The sequence below is a fragment of the Micropterus salmoides genome, unplaced genomic scaffold (genome assembly GCF_014851395.1).
Source record: "Micropterus salmoides isolate LMB-PRFRI ecotype aquatic unplaced genomic scaffold, ASM1485139v1 Ms_hic_scaffold_16, whole genome shotgun sequence".
NCBI lineage: Eukaryota > Metazoa > Chordata > Actinopteri > Centrarchiformes > Centrarchidae > Micropterus > Micropterus salmoides.
The window spans coordinates 446,147-468,646 of NW_024040707.1; the positions used below are offsets into that span (position 1 = coordinate 446,147).

Genomic DNA, 22,500 nt, shown 5'->3' on the forward strand with positions numbered 1-22,500 from the left:
AGAAAAGAAAGAACAGAAAGATGAGCACGGCTCGGGGAGACGTATCGGAAACTCCCATCGTGTTTTTAAGAACATCGATGTCACATTTAGTCGCTAACATGAGCTGCAACGATGAAGGAAAGAAGGCCGTTCAAGAACAAAAGCAACAATAAAAACTCTGTCTGACAGCGTCCACTGCCTGGTGTCTCTTTCAACACGTCAGTCTGAAGAAACGAGCCGAACACGAGGTTTTTACCTGATTCAGCCACCTGTGAGATGTCGACTCCCTGCTCAGCAGCCATGAAGCCCAGAATAGAAAACACGACGAAACCAGCAAAGAAACTGGTTCCGCTGTTGATCATCGCCAGGAGGAAGGCGTCTCTGCGGGAGGAGAGAGAGACGTGTCTGTGTTGAAACCTACTCAGTGCTGCGTCCCATTTATTTCACATTATGACCTACAGCTGAGCTTCAGGAACAAGGCCACGCCCCCACTGTCACTAACCCAACCGAGGTCCCGGTTCAGACCCGGGTCATCAGAGTCTGCGTGGGTTTCCTACCGCCATCAAAGGATCATAAAGCAGGGCCCTTCCAGAGACGTGCCCCCACCCTGAGTCTCCACCCCGGGTTCATACTCGCTCCGGCCACCACGACCCAGATCTACCCCCCCACCCGAGCCCTCCATCCTTTCCCTCCTGAACTTCCTCGCTAACCAGTAAACTACCTGTTCTGCCTCATTAGGCGTGGCCTTAGTTAGAGAACGGCCCCTGAGGGCCCGGGTCAGGGGACGCAGTATGTTAATGAGGGTCCTCGCACACACAAACGTACTTGTAGCAGTCGTTGTTGAAGCGGTTGTAGCTGCCCAGAGCGGTCAGAGCTCCCAGCCCGATGGCGTAGGAGAAGAAGATCTGAGTGCCGGCGTCGATCCACACCTGGAAAAGAGGTCAAAGGTCGCTGGAGTCCAAAATGTCTGTAAGAACTATAATAACATGTGTAACAATACAGGGAAGACTGAAGCCCAACTGCTCCCCTCAGTCCTAATAAGGACACCTCATCTGCAAAGTGCGGGGACATTTAAGGGCTCAGTTTCCGGGTTGGACCAAACACTTGATGATGCACGAGAACAAGACAAGAAGATATTTCAGAACTTTTTAGAAGAAATATTCTTTGATGAAACACACGTGATTAGAAATTAGTTTCCCTCCCTCTCTGCCTGAAGCTGATGTGTGCTGAGCGCTCTGGCGCTAAATGGCTGCCGTGCATCACCCAGGTGGGCGCTTGAGGTGAGTCCCCCCCCCTTCACTGTGAAGCGCTATATAAATGTAATTCATTATTATTATTCATTTTCTGCACCAATTTATGGTGGAAACGTGTTTCTTTAAATAAAAGGAAACACAAAATTCAGGTGGCAGTTCAGAATATAAAAACCTTCTGGAACATGATGCTTGTTTTTTTTAGCTTAGGTGACTTTTTTGGACAACACAGATCTGTTTCTTCTATAATTACATTGCAATTCTTATATCTTGTTGTGCATATAAACGTTTCCTGCATTTTCATCTGTTATTAAACATTTCAGAACATCTTTTACAAGTCTTTCAAAAAGTGATGGGGACAAAATCAGCCGTTTTAAAAAGGTGGTGACATTTTACATCCTCACCAGCACCCCGGACTTGCTGGATGGGTGTAGATTCCACGTTTGCCTCGCAGGCAGAACTCACGACAACGGTCGCCCGTGTGAACTGACCTGAGCCTCCTGCAGTTTGGACCAATCAGGTTTGATGTAGTACATGATGCCGTTGTAGGCTCCAGGAAGCGTGACTCCTCTGACCAGCAGGATGATGAGGACCACGTAGGGGAAGGTCGCCGTGAAGTACACAATCTGAAACACACAGGAAGGAGCAGGTTAGCAAGGATCCACTGAAACATGTTCAGCTGGTGTTTCAGGCTCGTTGGTTCGTTCTTCTACTCATTATCACTGAAAAATAAATCTTTAACTGACATGACCGCCGTACCGAGAAAACTGCGTCCGCACAGCAGAATGTTTCAGTTACAGTTGTGGACATCACGTCCGTTATAAACTCGTCTGGTTGGACGTTGCTCTGTTCGCTTTAATAACAGAAATGTTTAAAGCCTTTTCTTATTTGGGGGATTACCATTTCTATTGAAAGAAATATCTTCATAATCAAATGATCTTATCTGAAATTAATCTCCTACTGAGTTTACAAACCCTTCGGACTGGGACATGAACTGTAGCCGTGTGTGAGCTTAAAGGTTCGTTCACCAAAATCACAAACAAATTAAAAATCTCATTTCCTGTGTCTGAGTCATGCAGACAGTTTAAGGTGCTGAAGTACCTGCATCTAAAATTCTGCCTTTGTTTTAATGCAACAGGAAGCTCAAACAAATGACTTTTGAACTCAACATCTCAGCTAGCCGTCCTGCTGCTGATTCTGCCCGGACTGGAAGCTCGGTGCTCCGGGGGTGTTGTTCTTTACACTGGAGCCCGACCGATTTATCGCTTTGCAGATATTATCGGCTGATATAAGATACTTGCAGATATATCGGCACTGGCGTTTATAACAGCTGATATATGCACTTCTAGTCCTCTCATTTCTCCCAAGTTCATCACTTCTAAATATTATTAAACATAACGTACAGCAGCTAACGCTGCTAAATTAGCCACAAAGCCGATGCCGTGTTTATCCGTGGAGGAACATTGTTAATGTTAAACTACAGTGTTTAACGTATTCTAAATCTATCTGCGAGCCGCTCGTCTCTAGTTACAGTCCGCATGTCAGAAATTATTAAACCAGAGCGAGAATCTAACTCGGCTTCCTGCCTAACAAAGTTCTTTTAAAACGTTAGTGTGAAATCTCAGAGCTGCAGCTCCTCCCTGCAGACCGACTCGTAGCATTAGATTAATTAAAGAGCAGCGTTCCGTCTGGGTCACTGAACCGTAGACGATATGTCTTAGAAAGTGGTCATCGTGGCAGATTATATGTAAGGCAATAACTATTGCATGACAAAAATATGTATACAATAATTTGCTTCTGTAGGAGAGCCCTGTTTATCACTATTATTTTAGCAATGACATGAGAGATTATATATGGTATTATTCATAGTAGTAAGCAGTAGAAGTCTTTGGGTAATTTTTATAGTTTCTCCATAATTTATAACAAATGAGATATTTTGATACATTTTCTGTAGTTTTATTTGCCTCTTATTCATCAAAACTTTGACATATTTTTTTGCACTTTTGTTCAAAGTACTATTTATAACAATAACAAAGTTTATTTTTATACTGCATTATGTCACGGTATCTTGGTCTCAACATAACATTTTAGGGAGAATCTTTGTTTATGTCATGCGTTTCTTAAAATAATAAATAATATATATATCGGCTATCAGATTTTAGAAATCTCAAATATCAAAATCGGCGTCGGACTTAAGAATTCACCCTCTTTTCGGAGTGTGAGTTTTATATATGAAGGGGGACACAGTGGAGACTGAGGCTCACGGTCTGCCAGTTCATGTACTGAGGTCTTCTTATTCAACTGTGCCAAAGCAAACACAGTTTTTCGTTCTAAGGAATCTTTGATTACGTCTCTGACAGGCTGAAACCACAGGTGAGCTGTCAGCTGGCGAAACACGGTAAATTCCACCTGTGAGAATCAGGTAAAGTCAACATACTTTAAAAAGACGAGAAGAAACAAACACGAACCTGATCTGAGGAAACAAAAGGAGATGTGACCAGCTGAGAGCACACACACACACACACATGCGTGCACACACACACACACACACATGCGTGCACACACACACACACACACACACACACACACACACACACATGCCCAAAGGAATGTGGAGTTTCAGCACTGTGGAGAGCGTCTGGTCCCAGATGGAGTTGAGTTTCATTCAAATCACAGCGGAGGACATTTTAACACACTCACACACCCACAATGTCAGAAGCAGCTGTGGCTCAGGAGGTAGAGCGGGTAGCCCGTTAATCAGAAAGTCAGCAGTTCAATCCCCGGCTCCTCCAGGCTGCATGTCGAAGTGTGAACCCTTGGTGGCTGTTCCGCCTGTGTGCGAATGTTAGTTCCTGTTTGAGCACTTAGGCTGTGTGAATGTAGTGTAGAAGTGCTTTGAGTGGTCAAAAAGACTAGAAGGGCGCTATATGTGCACAATGACATGTTGAGGTCAGTGCAATAAAATCATAAAAAAAATTTATTCAAAAGTTCCATTAAGTTCTTGCTAATTTAAGGGAAACAATAACCAGCAGGTTTGATGATCTGTTATTCAGGTCTCAGATCTTTTTTTTAAGTTACCTCAAACTTTTATTTTTCCCTTCTTTTTATCTACCTATCTATTTATCTCTTTATTTATTTCAATTTATTCTACTTCCTTCAGCAGCTAGGCTGTTAGTTTGTCCTGCCTCTGTACTTTTATTTGCTTGATTTGATTAAACTGTGGTGCTGAAATGTTTTAAACTAAAAGCTTTTCAAACTTTATTTTGAAAAGCGCTGTGAATATTGTTCATTATTAAAACTGGTTTTAATTTAAATGAATCAGAAACACTTTTTTAAACATGTGAGGATGAATTATAATTCTTGCCTTTAGTGTGTGTTTGAGTTGTTGTATGAATGAACTGTCTCTCACTCTCTTTTTCCCTAGTGTATCTCAGCCTCTCTCGCCCTGCTCGGCTCTCAGCTTTCAGCTCCTGCTGACGACCAACAACAGAAACAGTTTGTGTTGATGCTGAGAGCCGTGTGAACCCTGCTGGAGACCTGAAACTCTCTCGGCCTGCAGGGGTCAGATCCCTGAAGTGTGGTTTTATTAAATATAAATATATATGTACACATTAGTTATACTTTACTGTTTGTTAAATTTGTTCAGCTGTTCTGGCTCTATGAGGATTCAGATGTATTCTACATCTACAGTATATAAAGATGGTACTAAAGTTAGTAGAAAGTACATTGCTCATACTGTATACACACATGCTGTACTGTACTGTCGCGCAGTATCTATATATATACTTCACATACAGTACACAAGTGTTTTCATGCAGTATCTATGAATACATCCAATTCAGTACATAGGTTTCTCTGTGTGTCTCAGTCACGTCCCACTGCAGTCAAGCTGCCCTCCCACAGGACAACCAATCACAATCTGCCACCTCACAAGCCCCCACGCCCCCCCCCCCCCCCCGTCATGTGACAGCAGTGTGTAGGACGTCACGAGCTAATGAAACACTCACACGGTGAATCACTGCTGCTCGCTCTCCTTCACACTCTGAAGGTTGTTCTTTAAAGGACAGACTGGAGGCAGCCTGTTAGCATTCGTTCACCTTCCACTGCAAAAGAGACACTGATGGACCTGATTCTTCTTCTTCTACTACTTTTATTCGGGGTGGCGTAGACAGGCGTGTGTTCTGAGGCAGGACAAACTAACAGCCTAGTTTCATAATAAATGATAAAGCTGTGTGGGAGCTGATCAATCAGCAGGATGTGAGTTCTTGTATTAATAACAGTGTGGCGACATGGACCAATCACACGCCGGCGTTGTGGGGACGTGACTGCCAACTTGTCAGCCAATAATCAACAATAATGATATAAAGTTTTTTTTCTTTTGCACCTTGCAAAGATGTGACCATAAAGTTCTTTACAGTATTAAACAGTATTAAAATTAAATTAAGCAGAAAAACAAATATGAAAATAAAAAATAACAACATGTAAAACGTTGGTGATTTGGGGTATAATTTAATTTTGGATTAAAGCAACATTGTGTGGTAATTTTATCTTAAAACAACAGCGTAACGCTTTACGGCACCATTCACCACAGCGCTGAATTACACTCTGAAACAGCAGGGACTCCACATCACACAGAAAAAGACATCTTACATAATGTAAGATTGCAACTAACCCCCGGGTTGGAGGGGGTTTAAACACATGCTACTGTCCAGGATATATGACCATGTCAGACTGTCAGAAGGATTCAAGGTTAGAAAGACTCTTTAAGATTTCACTTGTCTATCTGCCATAAATTGTAGCTGGATTTTTTTTACGACAGGTCATACTAAAGTCTTAAAACATAAACATGTCACATGTTCATAATCTTGTATTAATGACATTATGGGGACTCAGAGCAGATTACAAATTAACATTGTGGGGACTCGCATCCAAATCTAGCTTCAATTTTTAATAAGTTTAACCTTAAGTTTTTAATTCACAACTACCCCCATTTAGGAGTTGGTGCACAAAACATTTGATCATTTTTGATTGTTTAGACTAAAGTTAAAAGATTTAAGTGAGACCGCTTTGAAGGTAGGAAGAGATGTTGAAGGTTTCAGTCGTATGTAAGGTCACTATTTACTTTAGGTTAAGACTTATAACTAATTAGTTATGTTGTACAGAAATGAGTGGAACCAACGGCTGCCTGGAACTGTATAAAAACACCTAACAATAACTCTCAAACTCTTTAGCATGCTTTCACAAACAGCCAGCAGGAGATGAAGTTACCTTTCCAGTGGATTTGACTCCCTTCCAGACGCAGAAGTAAACCATAACCCAGACGGCCATCAGACACAACAAGAGCTCCCAGTTAAACTCTCCCATTTCTCCCAGACCAGAGGAGATGTTCAGCACCTTGTTCCTGCACAGAGAGAGGACGACGTTTACACCAAGCCAACATCATGTCACACAGCAGGTCTGAGCTTTCATCAAACACAATCTGCAACAGTATAAAACTCGCTAGCTAAACCTCTTGTTGACATTAATATCAGTCCGTGTGTTCAGTACAGAGCTATGCTGTGTCTCAATTCGCGCCCATCTGTACTCACACTTTCTTGAGTTTTGAGTTTTTAACGTATTTTCAAACTTGTGAAAATGAAGGCCGAGGAGCACGTTCATTTTTACTAAGACTGAATTGTAGTTAACTGAGCAAACAAGCCGGCAGATATGTTTGCAGGCGACAATCACAGTTGCCAATAATTTTCCGCCTGTTTACAATCTGCCATTGAACAGAAGAAGATCCATAGTCGATTTGAGACAACACTACCGTCGAATCGCACGCACTACGCAAGTAAGTACACAGTGTACTGCATGTGAGTGTACTAACTGAAGAATCGTATTGAGACACAGCTCTTGAGCTTAGCATACAGACGGGACACTGGGGGAAGCAGATAGCCTGGTTCTGTCAAAGGTAAAACAATGTGATGAGCATTTTAAGCTCACTAGGCTAAAATAACTATTAATGAGAACATAATTAACTCTTTAGTTTCAGACAGAACAAAGAAACTTCTTTGTAAATCACCAATAAAACAACAGCTTCCACAAAGACTGAAGTCACTCTAAGGAATAAAAAGTGACGGTCACTGTTCAGGGGACGAGCTGAGCGAATTATGTCAATAACAGCACCATCAACAAAACCAACGCTGACATCAGTAATATTGTAATAATATTATTATTTATTCATTATGTCCAGAGGCAGCACTTTAGGCACAATGTGTTCATGTTCATGGTTTGAATACAATCTGAAAGTTTAAAGAGAGAAAACCAGGATTAATTTCCTTCATTCAGTCACAAACTCTTTTATTCATGTACTCTGTTAGATACCTGTTCGGACCCGAGAGCTGCTGATCTGACTGAAATTCACACACTAATGAGCTCTGTCACCTGACCCACATTTTCACCTCGTCAACTGCTCGTTGTGTTAATAATCTGCGATGACAGCGTAGCCTCGCTGCTGCAGAGAGGCTCAGGCAATATTGGCAGTTTTATGAAAAGTGATGGGGAATCTAAAATGTGCTCAAATGTTTTCGGACTGCAGACTGCCAGCCGGTCAATCAGCTCACGGAGCCCTGCAGGCAACACAGCAGCCGACTCCAGCAACAAGGACAGAGGAAACCACAGCGGATAGTTTTACTGTTCGTCCCGTTGTTACTGTGTCTTTACATTCTGAGTAATGTTGGAACATTTAAAATCAAGAGACACCCGGCTCGTGATGATCAGAAAGTGAAACTTATAGACATTACCCTGTTAGTGTAAAGTTGTGGTCACAGCATGTGCTTTTTATTTTCTTTTATTTGATACAATTCTTATTTATGCACCAATGTACCAAAACAAATTCCTACTTGACAATAAACTCGATTCTGGCTTCTCAAACCGCCAGTAGCGGTCTGAGCGATCGCGACACTGCAAGTTCATTCTTCCAAGAACGACCAGCAAGGAAGTTCTCCCCAAGAACACAAGTCCGTTCTTTGTATTCTTGGTTTTGAGTCTTCGTGGATCTGGTGGTTTAAGCTCTTCCTGTCAGACTGTGTGAGAGCGCTATTCCCGTCACTGCTACCACGTGGACCCTGTTGATGTTGTGGGTTTTGGTGTTATGCAGAACACAGCAGGTCGACAGTTAGCCAGGCTGAAAACACACCGTCATATCTCAGATGGGATCAAGAGATTTGCACCAGGAGGAGGTTAAGCTGCTGCTGCTGCAATAAAACATAATCTGTAACGACGACGGCGACTGAACTGTGACAGAAAGGTCACATGTTCAGTCTGCTCAAGTCAGAGTTTGAACCCTCTGCACTTTCTGTGTAAGAAAATATAACCTGTCCTGTAATGATGCTGCAGCTGTTGTGCATCCTGTTCCATTTATCAAGATGAACAGTTTTAGACATATTTCATTTAAAGCCTCAGAGAGGACCGCCTTTTTTCACCTACGTAATATTGCAAAAATCAGGAACATCCTGTCTAAAAATGATGCAGAAAAACTAGTCCATGCATTTGTTACTTCTAGGCTGGATTACTGCAATTCCTTATTATCAGGCTGTTCGAAAAAGTCCATTAAGACTCTTCAGCTGATCCAGAATGCTGCAGCACGTGTTCTGACAGGAACCAGGAAAAGAGATCACATTTCTCCTGTTTTAGCTTCTTTGCATTGGCTTCCAGTAAAATCCAGAATAGAATTTAAAATCATTCTTCTTACCTACAAAGCTCTTAATGGTCAGGCACCATCTTATCTTAAAGAGCTCATAGTACCTTACTACCCCACCAGAGCACTGCGCTCCCAGAATGCAGGGTTACTTGTGGTTCCTAGAGTCTCCAAAAGTAGACTAGGAGCCAGAGCGTTCAGCTATCAAGCTCCTCTCCTGTGGAACCAGGTTCCAGTTTGGGTTCAGGAGGCAGACACCATCTCCACATTTAAGAGTAGGCTTAAGACTTTCCTCTTTGATAAAGCTTATAGTTAGGGCTGGCTCAGGTAGTCCTGAACCATCCCTTAGTTATGCTGCTATAGGCCTAGACTGCCGGGGGATTTCCCATGATGCACTGAGCTCCTCTCTTCCTCCCCCTCTCTGGAACTTGCTGCTGTGTTCAGTCCAACCCAACCAGATCCAACCTAACCCACCGTCACCTGTCCGATCTGAGCTAACCTGTCCACCACAACAAAACATTCCTCAGGTTCCACCTTCCTCATCCGACCCTCCCGCCAACACAGCATGACCCACTAAACAAAGCCCAACCAGAACTCACTCCCAGAACTCAATGATGGGCGATCGTGCGTTAGCCAGCTCGGCGCAGGTCATGTTGCCGCTGATGGTAGTGTTGGCCAAGCTGGCGTTGTTGCAGTCCTGGTGACGGAAGATCTCGATGCAGCTGGGCGTGTTCCATTCGTTGTCACAGGTGGACCAGGGGAGGGTGGCGCTGAAGGACTTGATCAGGTAGTAGAAGCCCCAGGCCAACACCATGATGTAGTAGGTGTTACAGAAAAATACAATCACCATGGAGGCATAACCCAGACCTGAGGAGGAGGAGAAGGAACAACAACATGAGTTCAGGACCATTTTCAACTAAACTAAATAGACATTAGTTTTATTTCTATATAGAACATGCTTTACTTGATGAAGGAGAAACCTACATCAACATAAACCGAGTGGTTTTGGTGTCTAAACCTGACCAAGTGGTTTTGGTGCCTAAACTGGACCACGTGCCCAAACCTGACCAAGTGGTTTTGATGCCTAAACCTGACCGAGTGGTTTTGATGCCTAAACCTGACCGAGTGGTTTTGATGTCTAAACCTGACCAAGTGGTTTTTATGCCTAAACCTGACCGAGTGGTTTTGATGCCTAAACCTGACCGAGTGGTTTTGATGCCTAAACCTGACCGAGTGGTTTTGGTGCCTAAACCTGACCAAGTGGTTTTGGTGTCTAAACCTGACCAAGTGGTTTTGGTGCCTAAACTGGACCACGTGCCCAAACCTGACCAAGTGGTTTTTATGCCTAAACCTGACCAAGTGGTTTTGGCGTCTAAACTGGACCACGTGCCCAAACCTGACCAAGTGGTTTTGATGCCTAAACCTGACCAAGTGGTTTTGATGCTTAAATCTGACCAAGTGGTTTTGGTGCCTAAACTGGACCACGTGCCTAAACCTGACCGAGTGGTTTTGATGCCTAAACCTGACCGAGTGGTTTTGATGCCTAAACCTGACCAAGTGGTTTTGATGCTTAAATCTGACCAAGTGGTTTTGGTGCCTAAACTGGACCACGTGCCCAAACCTGACCAAGTGGTTTTGATGCCTAAACCTGACCAAGTGGTTTTGATGCTTAAATCTGACCAAGTGGTTTTGGTGCCAAAACTGGACCACGTGCCTAAACCTGACCGAGTGGTTTTGATGTCTAAACCTGACCGAGTGGTTTTGATGCCTAAACCTGACAGAGTGGTTTTGGTGCCTAAATCTGACCAAGTGGTTTTGGTGCCTAAACCTGACCAAGTGGTTTTGGTGCCTAAACTGGACCACGTGCCTAAACCTGACCGAGTGGTTTTGATGTCTAAACCTGACCGAGTGGTTTTGATGCCTAAACCTGACCGAGTGGTTTTGGTGCCTAAATCTGACCAAGTGGTTTTGGTGCCTAAACCTGACCAAGTGGTTTTGGTGTCTAAACCTGACCAAGTGGTTTTGGTGCTTAAACCTGACCAAGTGGTTTTGGCATCTAAACCTGACCAAGTGGTTTTGGTGCTTAAACCTGACCAAGTGGTTTTGGCATCTAAACCGGACCAAGTGGTTTTGGTGCCTAAACCTGACCAATTGGTTTTGGTGTCTAAACCTGACCAAGTATTTCTGTTGCCTAAACCTGACCAAGTGGTTTTGGTGCCTAAACCTGACCAAGTGGTTTTGGAATCTAAACCGGACCAAGTGGTTTTGGTGCCTAAACCTGACCAATTGGTTTTGGTGTCTAAACCTGACCAAGTGTTTCTGTTGCCTAAACCGGACCAAGTGGTTTTGGTGTCTAAACCTGACCAAGTGGTTTTGGTGCCTAAAACTGACCAAGTGTTTCTGTTGCCTAAACCTGACCAATTGGTTTTGGTGTCTAAACCTGACCAAGTATTTCTGTTGCCTAAACCGGACCAAGTGGTTTTGGTGCCTAAACCTGACCAATTGGTTTTGGTGTCTAAACCTGACCAAGTGTTTCTGTTGCCTAAACCGGACCAAGTGGTTTTGGTGTCTAAACCTGACCAAGTGGTTTTGGTGCCTAAAACTGACCAAGTGTTTCTGTTGCCTAAACCTGACCAATTGGTTTTGGTGTCTAAACCTGACCAAGTATTTCTGTTGCCTAAACCTGACCAAGTGGTTTTGGAATCTAAACCGGACCAAGTGGTTTTGGTGCCTAAACCTGACCAATTGGTTTTGCTGTCTAAACCTGACCAAGTGTTTCTGTTGCCTAAACCGGACCAAGTGGTTTTGGTGTCTAAACCTGACCAAGTGGTTTTGGTGTCTAAACCTGACCAAGTGTTTCTGTTGCCTAAACCGGACCAAGTGGTTTTGGTGTCTAAACCTGACCAAGTGTTTCTGTTGCCTAAACCGGACCAAGTGGTTTTGGTGCCTAAACCTGACCAAGTGGTTTTGGTGTCTAAACCTGACCAAGTGTTTCTGTTGCCTAAACCTGACCAAGTGGTTTTGGTGTCTAAACCTGACCAAGTGGTTTTGGTGCATAAACCTGACCAAGTGGTTTTGGTGTCTAAACCTGACCAAGTGGTTTTGGTGCCTAAAACTGACCAAGTGTTTCTGTTGCCTAACCCGGACCAAGCGGTTTTGGCGTCTAAACCTGACCAAGTGGTTTTGGCGTCTAAACCTGACCAAGTGGTTTTGGTGAATAAACCGGACCAAGTGGTTTTGGCGCCTAAACCTGACCAAACTACCACTGTTTCACAACGTTTACCTCGTGTCATACTTCACTTGCCGGCGCTTGACCGTGTGGTTTTGGAATATCTGACATTCAATCTTTTTTGTTGGGTGTGTTGGTTTAAATGCAGCTCACCAACTGTACTGTTTTCATTCACTGATCAAGTCTACTGTTTTGCCTTTTCAGTTGCAGTTAAGCCGCTGTCTGTGAAACTCAACACTTCCTGCAGATGTTTCAAATTAAAAGGCTACCAGAAAAGGGAGGTATTTGAAGGTGATACAAGTTGATGGGCTGGAAGGCTTTTAATGTGAAAGAAGTGTACAGGAAGTGTTTCTTTGCTTGCTGACTGAACAGTTTAGTAACGGGAGCAGATCAGAAACAGGAAGGACTCTTACTGACACGTCAACTACAAATGTGTTTCTAATAAAAGTTTCAAAGGATCTTTGTAAAGGTGAAGTCACTGTGTGATCCGTTATATCCAAGTTTAAAATTAGTGATCAGAGAGTTTGTCTGCTTCCTAACTTGTTCTCCAGCAGTGCATATTCCTGCTTTAGATGTATAATACCCTCCCTCTAGCGCCACCCTCAGGATATCGCCAGGTGAGGGGAGCGGAGCGGTCCTGTATCTGTGAGCTGTTGACTGTTGGCGTTGCTCCATCAGACTGTGTCAGACTGAATGAACGTGAAGGTGGAGCTCTGTCAACACCGCCCGGAGCTGAGAGGAAGCGGTGTGTAAAGTAAACGGAGCTAATGCTGCTGCCATAAAGAGTCATGTGGTCACCTGTAAAGATGACGCCTCTGATAACCTCCGAGTGTAAAGCTAACAAAGATATAAAGGAATCAGGCGGCATGAGAGAGCTGTGTTGGTTTGCCAGCCGTGTCTGCAGGCACGTAGACCAGGATCACAGATTATTACCTCTTATTACCTCCACAGAAAGCTGAATGTGTGTTTGCAAACTGACGAGTCCGCTTAAACTCACCTAAACTGCTTACCGCATGGATTTATGTCTGTCGCCACAGCAACGTGACCTCAACATGGGGGACGTTAGGCGGGGGGGGGGTTTAGCCGTGTCAACAACAACAACAAATACTGTCGATGTAAAATGTGACACCTCTGGATGTTTGATCCTGATTTGTCCTTTAAGATACAAAGAATCTGACAGATTATTTCCCATCAACACGCTGGTTTCTTAGTTTGTTCCATGTGGTTTGATTTGATCGGCTTGTTACGATGTGGAAGGTTTTGATTTATCAACTTGCGCTCTATTCTGGTTCTGAACTATGCTGATCTTTTATATATGCACACCTCTTTTTCTTTTTTCCTTTTTCCTGCTTGTTGTTTATTTCTTTATAACTTTGTACAGCACTTTGTTCAACAGTGGTTGTTTTTAAATGTCTTTTTTTAAATTTCTTTCACGGCTGATTTTTGCTCCTGAGAGTAAATAGAAGAAACCAGAAGGTTAAACTTTTCTTTATGGTCAGATCACTTCACACATCTGAGGTAGAACATTCAAAACTACTGCGACAAAATCTTTTTCAACAAACATGATTACTAAATATTTTTTCAGTTGCTTTTCCTCAACAAAACAAGTATTTTAATAGAAAAATAAGTGCTAATTTGTTTGTGATTCAAATTAATTAAACCAAATATTTGTTGACGATATATTGAACACTTATTTTATTGTTATTGAGGAGAATTATATTGCCATAATTATCGTTATTGCCCTACTTTATAAATGAATTGACTTGGCTTGACTCGGCTCAGACTCTGCTGTATGTGGTTGACACGGCTTATCGTGCTTCCTTTAAGTTCTTTACCAATTGCAAAGCTGTGACTCACCACTGGCAGGACGTCCTGCTCTGGACACCTGGAGCCTCTCTGGCTGGTACACCTTCGTATAAGGCTTGGTCTGCTGCCGAACTACCTACCTTAATTAATCTTGTTAAATGCTTTTAAATCCAAAATGAAAGAATAAGTGTGAACTGACTCACAATGTGAGCTCACTTTTGTATTTTATGTATGCTGCTGCCTGTCTTCAGACCCAGATTCTTAATCTCAGTGGGCCTCTCCTGGTTAAATAACGGTTATAATAATAATGATAACAGGACAGAAATCTATAAATATAGTCACCAACACAGTCTTTTAGCAGCATGGTCTTCCTCAGCTACGTGTTTTTAAGCTCTAAATGTTTCGTGTTGTGAAGCGTTTTTGTCAGCTGATGTTTTCAAGGTGAAAGTAAACTTTGAGAGACGAATAAAGAATAAGAAAACGTACTTTATTAATCCCTCTAGAGCAAATTCTATTCTTTTGTTTTCACTCTGATGTTGTTATCGCACCACAGAGTTTTCTGGAAACAGAGGTGAACATAAACCAGTGAAACTGCCTCTTTATTTATTTATTTATTTGTTGGTGTTCCTTCTGACTTTTTCTTTCTTTCATCCCCGTGAAGGACTTCATCTCGATCTGACTCGAGGGTCTGAGGACAGAGAACTGAACAAATATTCATAATGCATATTTTAGGAAATGTTCAGGTAGGTTTGAAAACTTTGGCACCTCCTCCAGAATAAAACACACAACACTGAAACAGATTTGACTTTGGCCATTCCTCCGTGTTCTCCTTCATATCTCAGACTGTAATGAGAACAGGCTGTTCATCTAATAAAGTCTATCTGATAGATTATCTCAGGTGAAGGTCCTTGACCTCCTGCGAGGAGACACCACCTTTAGACTCTGTTTCACCTGGCAGAGAAAAAAGCTGACAGCCGTGAAATGAAATCATAAACACGTAACCTAACGCCTCGCAGGGCGGGAGATCAGAGAGAGATGTCATGTGACCCCTGGAAATTTAAAAACTGTGTATTGTAGTGGGCGAAGGCCGACGCAGAGACACGAGTTGTATCGGTGGCGTACTGCACCTTTAAACAGCGGAGCGATGTTCCACACGTTGATGCTGCCGGCCTTCATGAACTGTCCGAGAGCGATCTCCAGGAAGAAGATGGGGATTCCTCCGACAAAGACGATCAGCAGGTAGGGGATCAGGAAGACGCCTGCAGGAAGAGAAGCAGCTCGTTAAACTCACATCGCCGACCCGGACAGAGTTCTGGGGCTCCGTGACACAGATTAGTTTTTATGTGAGAGAAAAGGAAAAGTGTGAAACTGAAGTTTTCTGTAATGTGCAGGGTCAAACGCAGCAACCTCCTCTGTAGATCTGCAGCCTTGAAGGTGGCGACTGCAGGCCAGAGTGACTTCGTCTTTAACGGTCACTTCCTGTTCAGCTCGGTGTGACTGAACAGGAAGTGAACCTTCATCCCTCCATCCCTTTTATTAAAAGAACTAAACATACGTCGTCTCAGTGGACTGAAGGGAACTGTTTCAGATTTAGAGACCGATTAATTCGTTCTTTTTGTTGTTGCTCTTTGGATTCTGCTCAAAAACACATGAAAAGATGGAAATCCTTTTTAAAAACCTTGAAATACTTCTCAAAGTGTTTTAACCTATTTATTCAGGGGAGCTTCACTGAGAGGAAGCCTCTCTTTTGCAGGAAGGCCCTGATCACATCCTGGAAGCTGCCCCGTACAACTGAGGGCAAGCACTTTACTTTCCACACCCAGATTTTATCCTGCCTGTCTAGGGATTGAACCGGCAACTTCCTGGTCACCAGCTCGCTTCTCTATCGAACAAACCCAGAACAAGCCCAGAACAAACCCAGAACAAGCCCAGAACAAGCCCAGAACAAGCCCAGAACAAACCCAGAACAAGCCCAGAACAAACCCAGAACAAGCCCAGGACAAACCCAGGACAAACCCAGAACAAGCCCAGGACAAACCCAGGACAAACCCAGGACAAACCCAGAACAAGCCCAGAACAAGGTTGTTGCGTCAGTCAGGGGCGAGGGAGGAAATAAATCCTGACCCTGATTATTCTGAACCTGTTGCTGCTTGTAGTTTTCCAGGTAAATTCACCTGGTTTATTTTCTATTTAACTCTTTTGATGTCTATGTTGCTTTTATGTTTTATTGCACTTTAAACTGCCTTGCAGCTGAAATGTGCTGTACAAAAAGCAGATTCAGATTCAAACAGGCGTTTAGTCAGAGGAGGGGGTGACGGCTGTCTCGTTTCTCTATGGCTCTGTTTTTATGCTGTATCTGACTTTGCAACCCGGGTGAAAATAAATAAACTTTACTCATCGTCTGACACAGTTATCTCTGATGTTGATGTTACGCCGTCTAATGAAGCTCGTCTCCCAGAGAGAGATGAATGAACAATTAGTAATGCTCTCTCTCTCTCTCTGTCGTTGGTATTTTAATTGGTGTGATGGAGGCTTCCCACACAGCGGGGGGTAACTGGGTCACAGTGCCACCAGGAACTGGTAAGAATGGTATCAAACTGGAATGATAGTGGGAGGGAGGAGGAGCCTGATGATGGGAGGAGGAGTTACATAACAGCTGCTGCCGCAACCCAGAGAGAGCGAGAGACGTATATAAATATAAATATCATTAAACTGCAGGTGTCTCGTTAGCAGCTGACTGACTGATCGATCAAACGACTGACTGTGTGAACAGCTGGAGGATTATTTAAGGTGAGCCATGTGAGCTCTAACATTAGGCCCACGCTCCAGCCAATCAGAATCCAGTCTTCTCTCTCTCGGGTCATTCTGATGGTGCTTACAGGCTGCACACACTGAGCTCTGCTGGTGACGTTTGAGCCTCACAGACTCGACAGTCGCTGGTGACGTAAGCCTGAATGGAGCTGCGCAGGTTAGCGTTAGCCTGCTGCTGCTGCTGCTGCTCTGATCACACAGACATTGCTCTGTTGTGTTAGCCTAGCGTAGCGTAGCATGAAAACACACAAGCAGCTGGTGAGTCACGACCACAGGGGGAGGGGGGGGGGTTATTAAAATCCCCCTCACACACTCACTGAGAGCTCAGTGGTGTAACACTGTTAGCTCATCAGTAACTCAGTGTTGATGGGATTACAGAGCACTCTGGCCTCATCAGCTGCACTCACAGCACAACATCCAAACATTTCCATTTATTTATTTACCTGACAGGGAAAGAGCTTGTTAATTAACTGTGAATGAGCCATTGTAATTATTTCCATCTGTGGTCCCTGCAGCCAGTTATTAAAATCGAAGCCTGAAATAAATAATTCAAGTTAAATAAAATGACTCAGCTCAGTAAAAATCTGCATATACGCACTCTTTCAGTTTCTGTTCGCTCAAAGCAACAAGCTCAACGAGCAGCAACAGCAGCTCTGTGGACCCTGGGTCTCGCCTCTCAGGCTACATACAGGCCTCCTTTGCGCTGGAGGCTGTTTAGGCAGTAGGTAACCTGAAACACCAGCAGAGACACGTCAGGTGTGAAAGAGTGAAACCAGTCAGTGCTGAGAGATTTCTCTTTGTAGGAAAGATGCAAACACAACCATCTGTCAGAGTATCTCTGAAGCAGCCTGAGACGGATTTTAAGTTACAGCAGAGAGGTTTTTGGTGTGTGCAGCTCGTTATTACGACCCTTATTTAGGTTTATGTGGCCGTCCAACGGTGACATATAGCCAGGAAAGTCCGCGTAAGGAGGCGGGACGGGTCAAACCCAGGACTTCAGGAGCACGGTGTCCCACGTGACACCAAGTAACTGTTGAGTTATTTTGAGTTTTATCCTAAATATGTGTTGTGGTTTAGGTTGTTAGCCGTTCATATGGAGAACACAACCAAACTGACTGTGAAGTGTTGTTTGAACGGGAACAGCAGAGGCCGTCGCACAGCTCGGACTGCAGGTCGGCTTCAGGTTCACCTGAGACAGGGAGCTCACCCTAAAACCTTCATATTCTCATCTGCTGTTTCAGCTCCAGCCTTTACTCAAGTAACAGCATCAATACTACAATGTACAAATACTCATATACAAATAAAACTCCTATCAGAAGTATAAATACTTGTTTCTGAAAGTGGCAGTATTGTAACGTTGATCTGAGCCTGGATGTTGTCGGGTCGTGAAGTCACGTGTTTCCTGTGTGAAATATGGAAATGTGCAGCTGTCACAGAGACGTTCTCTGAAGCCCAGAGCTAACAACATGAAGACTTAGAGCGAGAGCAGGTGAGACAGGTGGAACGCCGTCCTGTACCGAACACGTGGTCCAACATGTGGTCCGTCCAGAGCTAAAAGGGAGACGGAGACAGAAATAGAGCCGCTGCTGCAGTGCTACAGTTAACTAGCTAAGATGGCTAATCCGGGGTAAGTCACTGGGCTAAGTACTGACAGGCTGGTGACAGAGCACGAGCTTCATCATCATCATCATCACTACCCTGATAATCAGACCGCCTCATTGCTCTTCATTCTTCAGCGTCACATGGCGTTCATGTCTGCTGTTTCCTGTTTGGGAAGGTGATGATGTCATGCAACCTGCAAACTCTACAGGAAGCATTCAGGATGAACTTTAATAACCTTTCACGCAGCGCCGCCTTCAGGTCGACATGTTAACGTGTCCAACACTTTGCTTTATCACCAAACACCTGCAGAACTAACGACATTCCCATCAGCCTCGGCTGCACACGTGTTTACTGTCAATTACCTCATGTTAGCATGCTAACATGCTAAGCTAAGATGCTCAATATGATCAACATTATACCTGCTAAGCAGCAGCACGTTAGCATGCTGACATTAGCATTTAGCTTGAAGCACCTTTGTGCCAAATGCTGCATTCAGGAAAGTTCACACATTAATCCACACGGGCTAGCCCTCATGCTAACGTTGTAGTCAGACCAGATAAACAGTTGAATTAGCTTTTGTTGTGCTACGTATCTGCAGCCATTTGTGTTAGCAAGCGAAACTACTTTAAATGAGCTGAATGGATGTGTGTTAATACTGGATTTCTTTTCATGTGACTGCCAGCGATCGGTCGCCGCAGTGCAGCGCCCGATAGTGCTGAAATCTTTTGACTAAAGCTTGATTTATACTCCTGCATCGGGGCTACGTGCGTAGCTACGCCGCAGGCTACGCTCCTAGCTATGCATTTATCCTTGTGCGTCTGTGTCTCCGTCGTTCTGCAATTACACCCCCAAACGCTAGTTGCCGGTAGCGCTACAGCGTCCACTGTGTTGACTTCTGTCAGCTGAGCTAGGCTAACTTCCTGTTAGCCCTCCGCTACCTTGAATGGGAGTAAAATTGTAAATGCGCGGCTATTAAAGACTTTTCAAATGGTACTGAACCAAAGGATCATTCTGACAGTGAAACGAGTCATTTCGCTCGGGTTGTGGTTCTCAAATATATCGAACACGGTGGTTACAGCCGCCGGTTTGGCCGCTAGTAAACGCACAGAGCACTTCCTGTCGGCTCGGAGGCGTTACAAGGTTACACAGCCGACCAATCACAGTTCTTACGGCCCGCGTCACCTCGACGTGTAGTTACAATTTTGAGGAGGTGCACGTCAGGCTATGGCGTGGCGTACGTCGACTCGATGCAGAAGTATTACTTCAACCTCAAGCGCCAGTCTTTTCCTAAATCAGTCGCTCTGTTTCCTAAATCTCCCCAAACTAAAACCCTTTTTTGAGTTTTTAAAACGTGACGTGACGTCTAAACTCATCTCACAGGCTGAAATGAAAGTTTTGATGGTTGAAACAGAATGATGTGTGTGTAAAACAAGTTAGTCCCACATACAACTACCTACAATCTGATTGGTTGGTTGTTTCTCCTCCGTCTGCTCATGTCTGTTTGTGAATGGACAGAATCTAACAGCATTCAGATCGTCATGCTGGGGAAATAACATTTAGACAACTATTGAATAAACCGGTCTTTGATCAGGTGCCGACGTGGACGACCAGACTACGTTCATGACTTTAATTAAAGGTTAAAGTGACGAGGTTACATCAGCGGTGTTTGGCTCGCCGCAATCTGATCCGCTGCCAGCTGACCCGGGATCAGCAGGACACGTCACGCTGGTTTCAACGAGCTTTAATTAACATTCAAACATGTATTTGTCACATACACAGCGTGCAGAGACCTGCTTCTTCCAACAGAAGCTCTCAGACTTCACAGTTTGATGGAAGTGAAGTGGAACCAGTTGTTGTTGTGCAGTGATGATCCATAATATATAACTTAACCAGGGCTACAACTAATAATCACTTTTATTGTCAATTAATCTGTCAATGATTTAGTTTTTTATTGTTTTATTGTACCAGTCAAGTTAATGAAGAAACAATTTCAACTGTATTTTTATGGTTTTTAAAAATTTCCACCACACGTTGCCACAGAAACCCCAAAGACATTCAGTGTAAGATGCTGCGAAAACTGAGAAGCAGCAAATCGTCCTGCAGGAGAAGCAAACGAGGCCGTAAAGCACAGAAAGACGCGGCGATGAAGGGAAACACGGTGAAAGTCTGCCAGGTCTCAGAGCCAGATGCTTACTTAGCTTAGCTGAGTTTAGCTTCGCTGGCAGCCGCTGCAGGTCGACTGGCCCACATACCTGAACAGAGAGACTGATCAGCTCACCTGCGCTACACATGACTCTGCACCTCACTGCCAGGGTCAACGACCTCCAGCCACCTGTTTTGTAAACTTTATGTCATTTAATGATTCATGATATCATATAAATATGTACGACCCCATTAAATGAACTTTGAACTGAGGCTGCCAGCTCACCTGGAACAGTATTAACCTCTCAGTACAGGTTTTATGTTCTGTGTGTGCAGCAGGTTCCACATGAACGGTGTATTTTTGGTGGAGAACGTTGTGTTTGATGAATGCACATCCAAAATGAGGTGAACGTAAAATAACAGCAGCGATGACGCAACAGGACTCGCAGAGACCCCGTCCTGGACTGACCTCTGCACACATTTAATATTTACAACCAGCCCTTGTTCGATAATCTGGTTTCTTCTCTTTCTCGCCGCTTTACGCAGAATCCTGCTTTGTGTCGGCGCAGTTACACAACAGCGATGACCGCCGAGACCCGGGTCACCTGAGCCACACGGGTCAAGAGAGAGAGAGAGAGAGAGAGAGAGAGAGAGAGAGAGAGAGAGAGATCACTGCTGCTATTCATGTTCTGTGTCTCTGTGAAGAGGAGGAGGAGGAGGAGGAGGAGGAGAAGAAGGATGAAGATGGAAGAGGAGGAGGATAAAGATGATGGAGGAGGATGAAGATGGAGGAGGAGAGGAGGGAGGGGGAGGAGAGGAGGGAGGGGGAGGAGAGGAGAGGAGAGTAAGAGGAGGGAGGAGGAGGAGAGGAGAGGAGGGAGGGGCAGGAGGGAGGAGGAGGAGAGGAGAGGAGAGTAAGAGGAGGGAGGAGGAGGAGAGGAGAGGAGAGAGTAAGAGGAGGAGGAGGAGGAGAGGAGAGGAGAGGAGAGTAAGAGGAGGGAGGAGGAGGAGAGGAGAGGAGAGTAAGAGGAGGGGGAGGAAAGAGGAGAGGAGAGGAGAGGAAGGATGATGATGGAGGAGGAGGAGGATAAAGATGATGGAGGAGGATGAAGATGGAGGAGGAGAGGAGGGAGGGGCAGGAGGGAGGAGGAGGGAGGAGAGGATAGGAGAGGAGGGAGGAGGAGGAGAGAAGGGAGGGGGAGGAGAGGAGAGGAGAGTAAGAGGAGGGACGAGGAGGAGAGGAGGGAGGGGCAAGGGGAGGAGGAGGAGGAGAGGAGAGGAGAGGAGGGGAGGAGGGAGGAGGAGAGTAAGAGGAGGAGGAGGAGGAGGAGAGAAGGGAGGGGGAGGAGAGGAGAGGAGAGTAAGAGGAGGGACGAGGAGGAGAGAAGGGAGGAGGAGGAGAGGGAGGAGGAGGAGGGGAGGAGGAGGGAGGAGGAGGGGAGAGGTCTGTCAACAGGATTAAAAGATTACAGTCTCAGTTAATCTCTCGTCCCACGTGGCGAGGAGGATGATGATGTCACACTTGGCAGCCAGTCATCACACACACACTGAAATGAGTCTGACCTTTGACCCTGACCCTTATAATAGCTCTGACACCGACTCTAACTAGAGCCCCGACCTTTGACCCTGAGCAAACGGTTACCGTGGAGAAATGCAGCAGAGCGTGAACACTAGAACCAGCCAATGAGAGAGCCCGATCAGCACCGATCAGATCGATCAGCTGCACAAGTGATTCACACGGAGAAACAACAACAACAACTTGTCTGTCTGTGTCTCTGTATGTGTGTCTGTGTGTGTGTCAGTCTGTGTGTCTGTCTGTGTGTGTCTGTGTGTCTGTCTGTGTGTCTGTCTGTGTGTGTGTGTGTCTGTCTGTGTGTCTGTCTGTGTGTGTGTCAGTCTGTGTCTCTGTGTCTGTGTCTGTCTGTGTGTGTGTGTGTCTGTCTGTGTGTCTGTGTCAGTCTGTGTGTGTGTCTGTCTGTCTGTGTCTGTCTGTGTCTGTCTGT

General features: G+C 44.6%; 1 protein-coding gene across 1 annotated transcript in view; it reads right to left on the minus strand.

Moving 5' to 3' along the window:
- Positions 1 to 235: 235 nt before the first annotated feature.
- The window catches only part of slc6a8 (solute carrier family 6 member 8), a gene marked incomplete at its 3' end in the record, with an annotated part of 32,361 nt that continues 10,096 nt past the window's right edge, over positions 236 to 22,500 (minus strand). Inside the window, 6 exon segments of the mRNA XM_038722652.1 lie at positions 236 to 360; positions 805 to 908; positions 1,721 to 1,855; positions 6,498 to 6,630; positions 9,507 to 9,774; positions 15,070 to 15,201. Coding sequence (XP_038578580.1) covers positions 236 to 360; positions 805 to 908; positions 1,721 to 1,855; positions 6,498 to 6,630; positions 9,507 to 9,774; positions 15,070 to 15,201 — 897 coding nt within the window.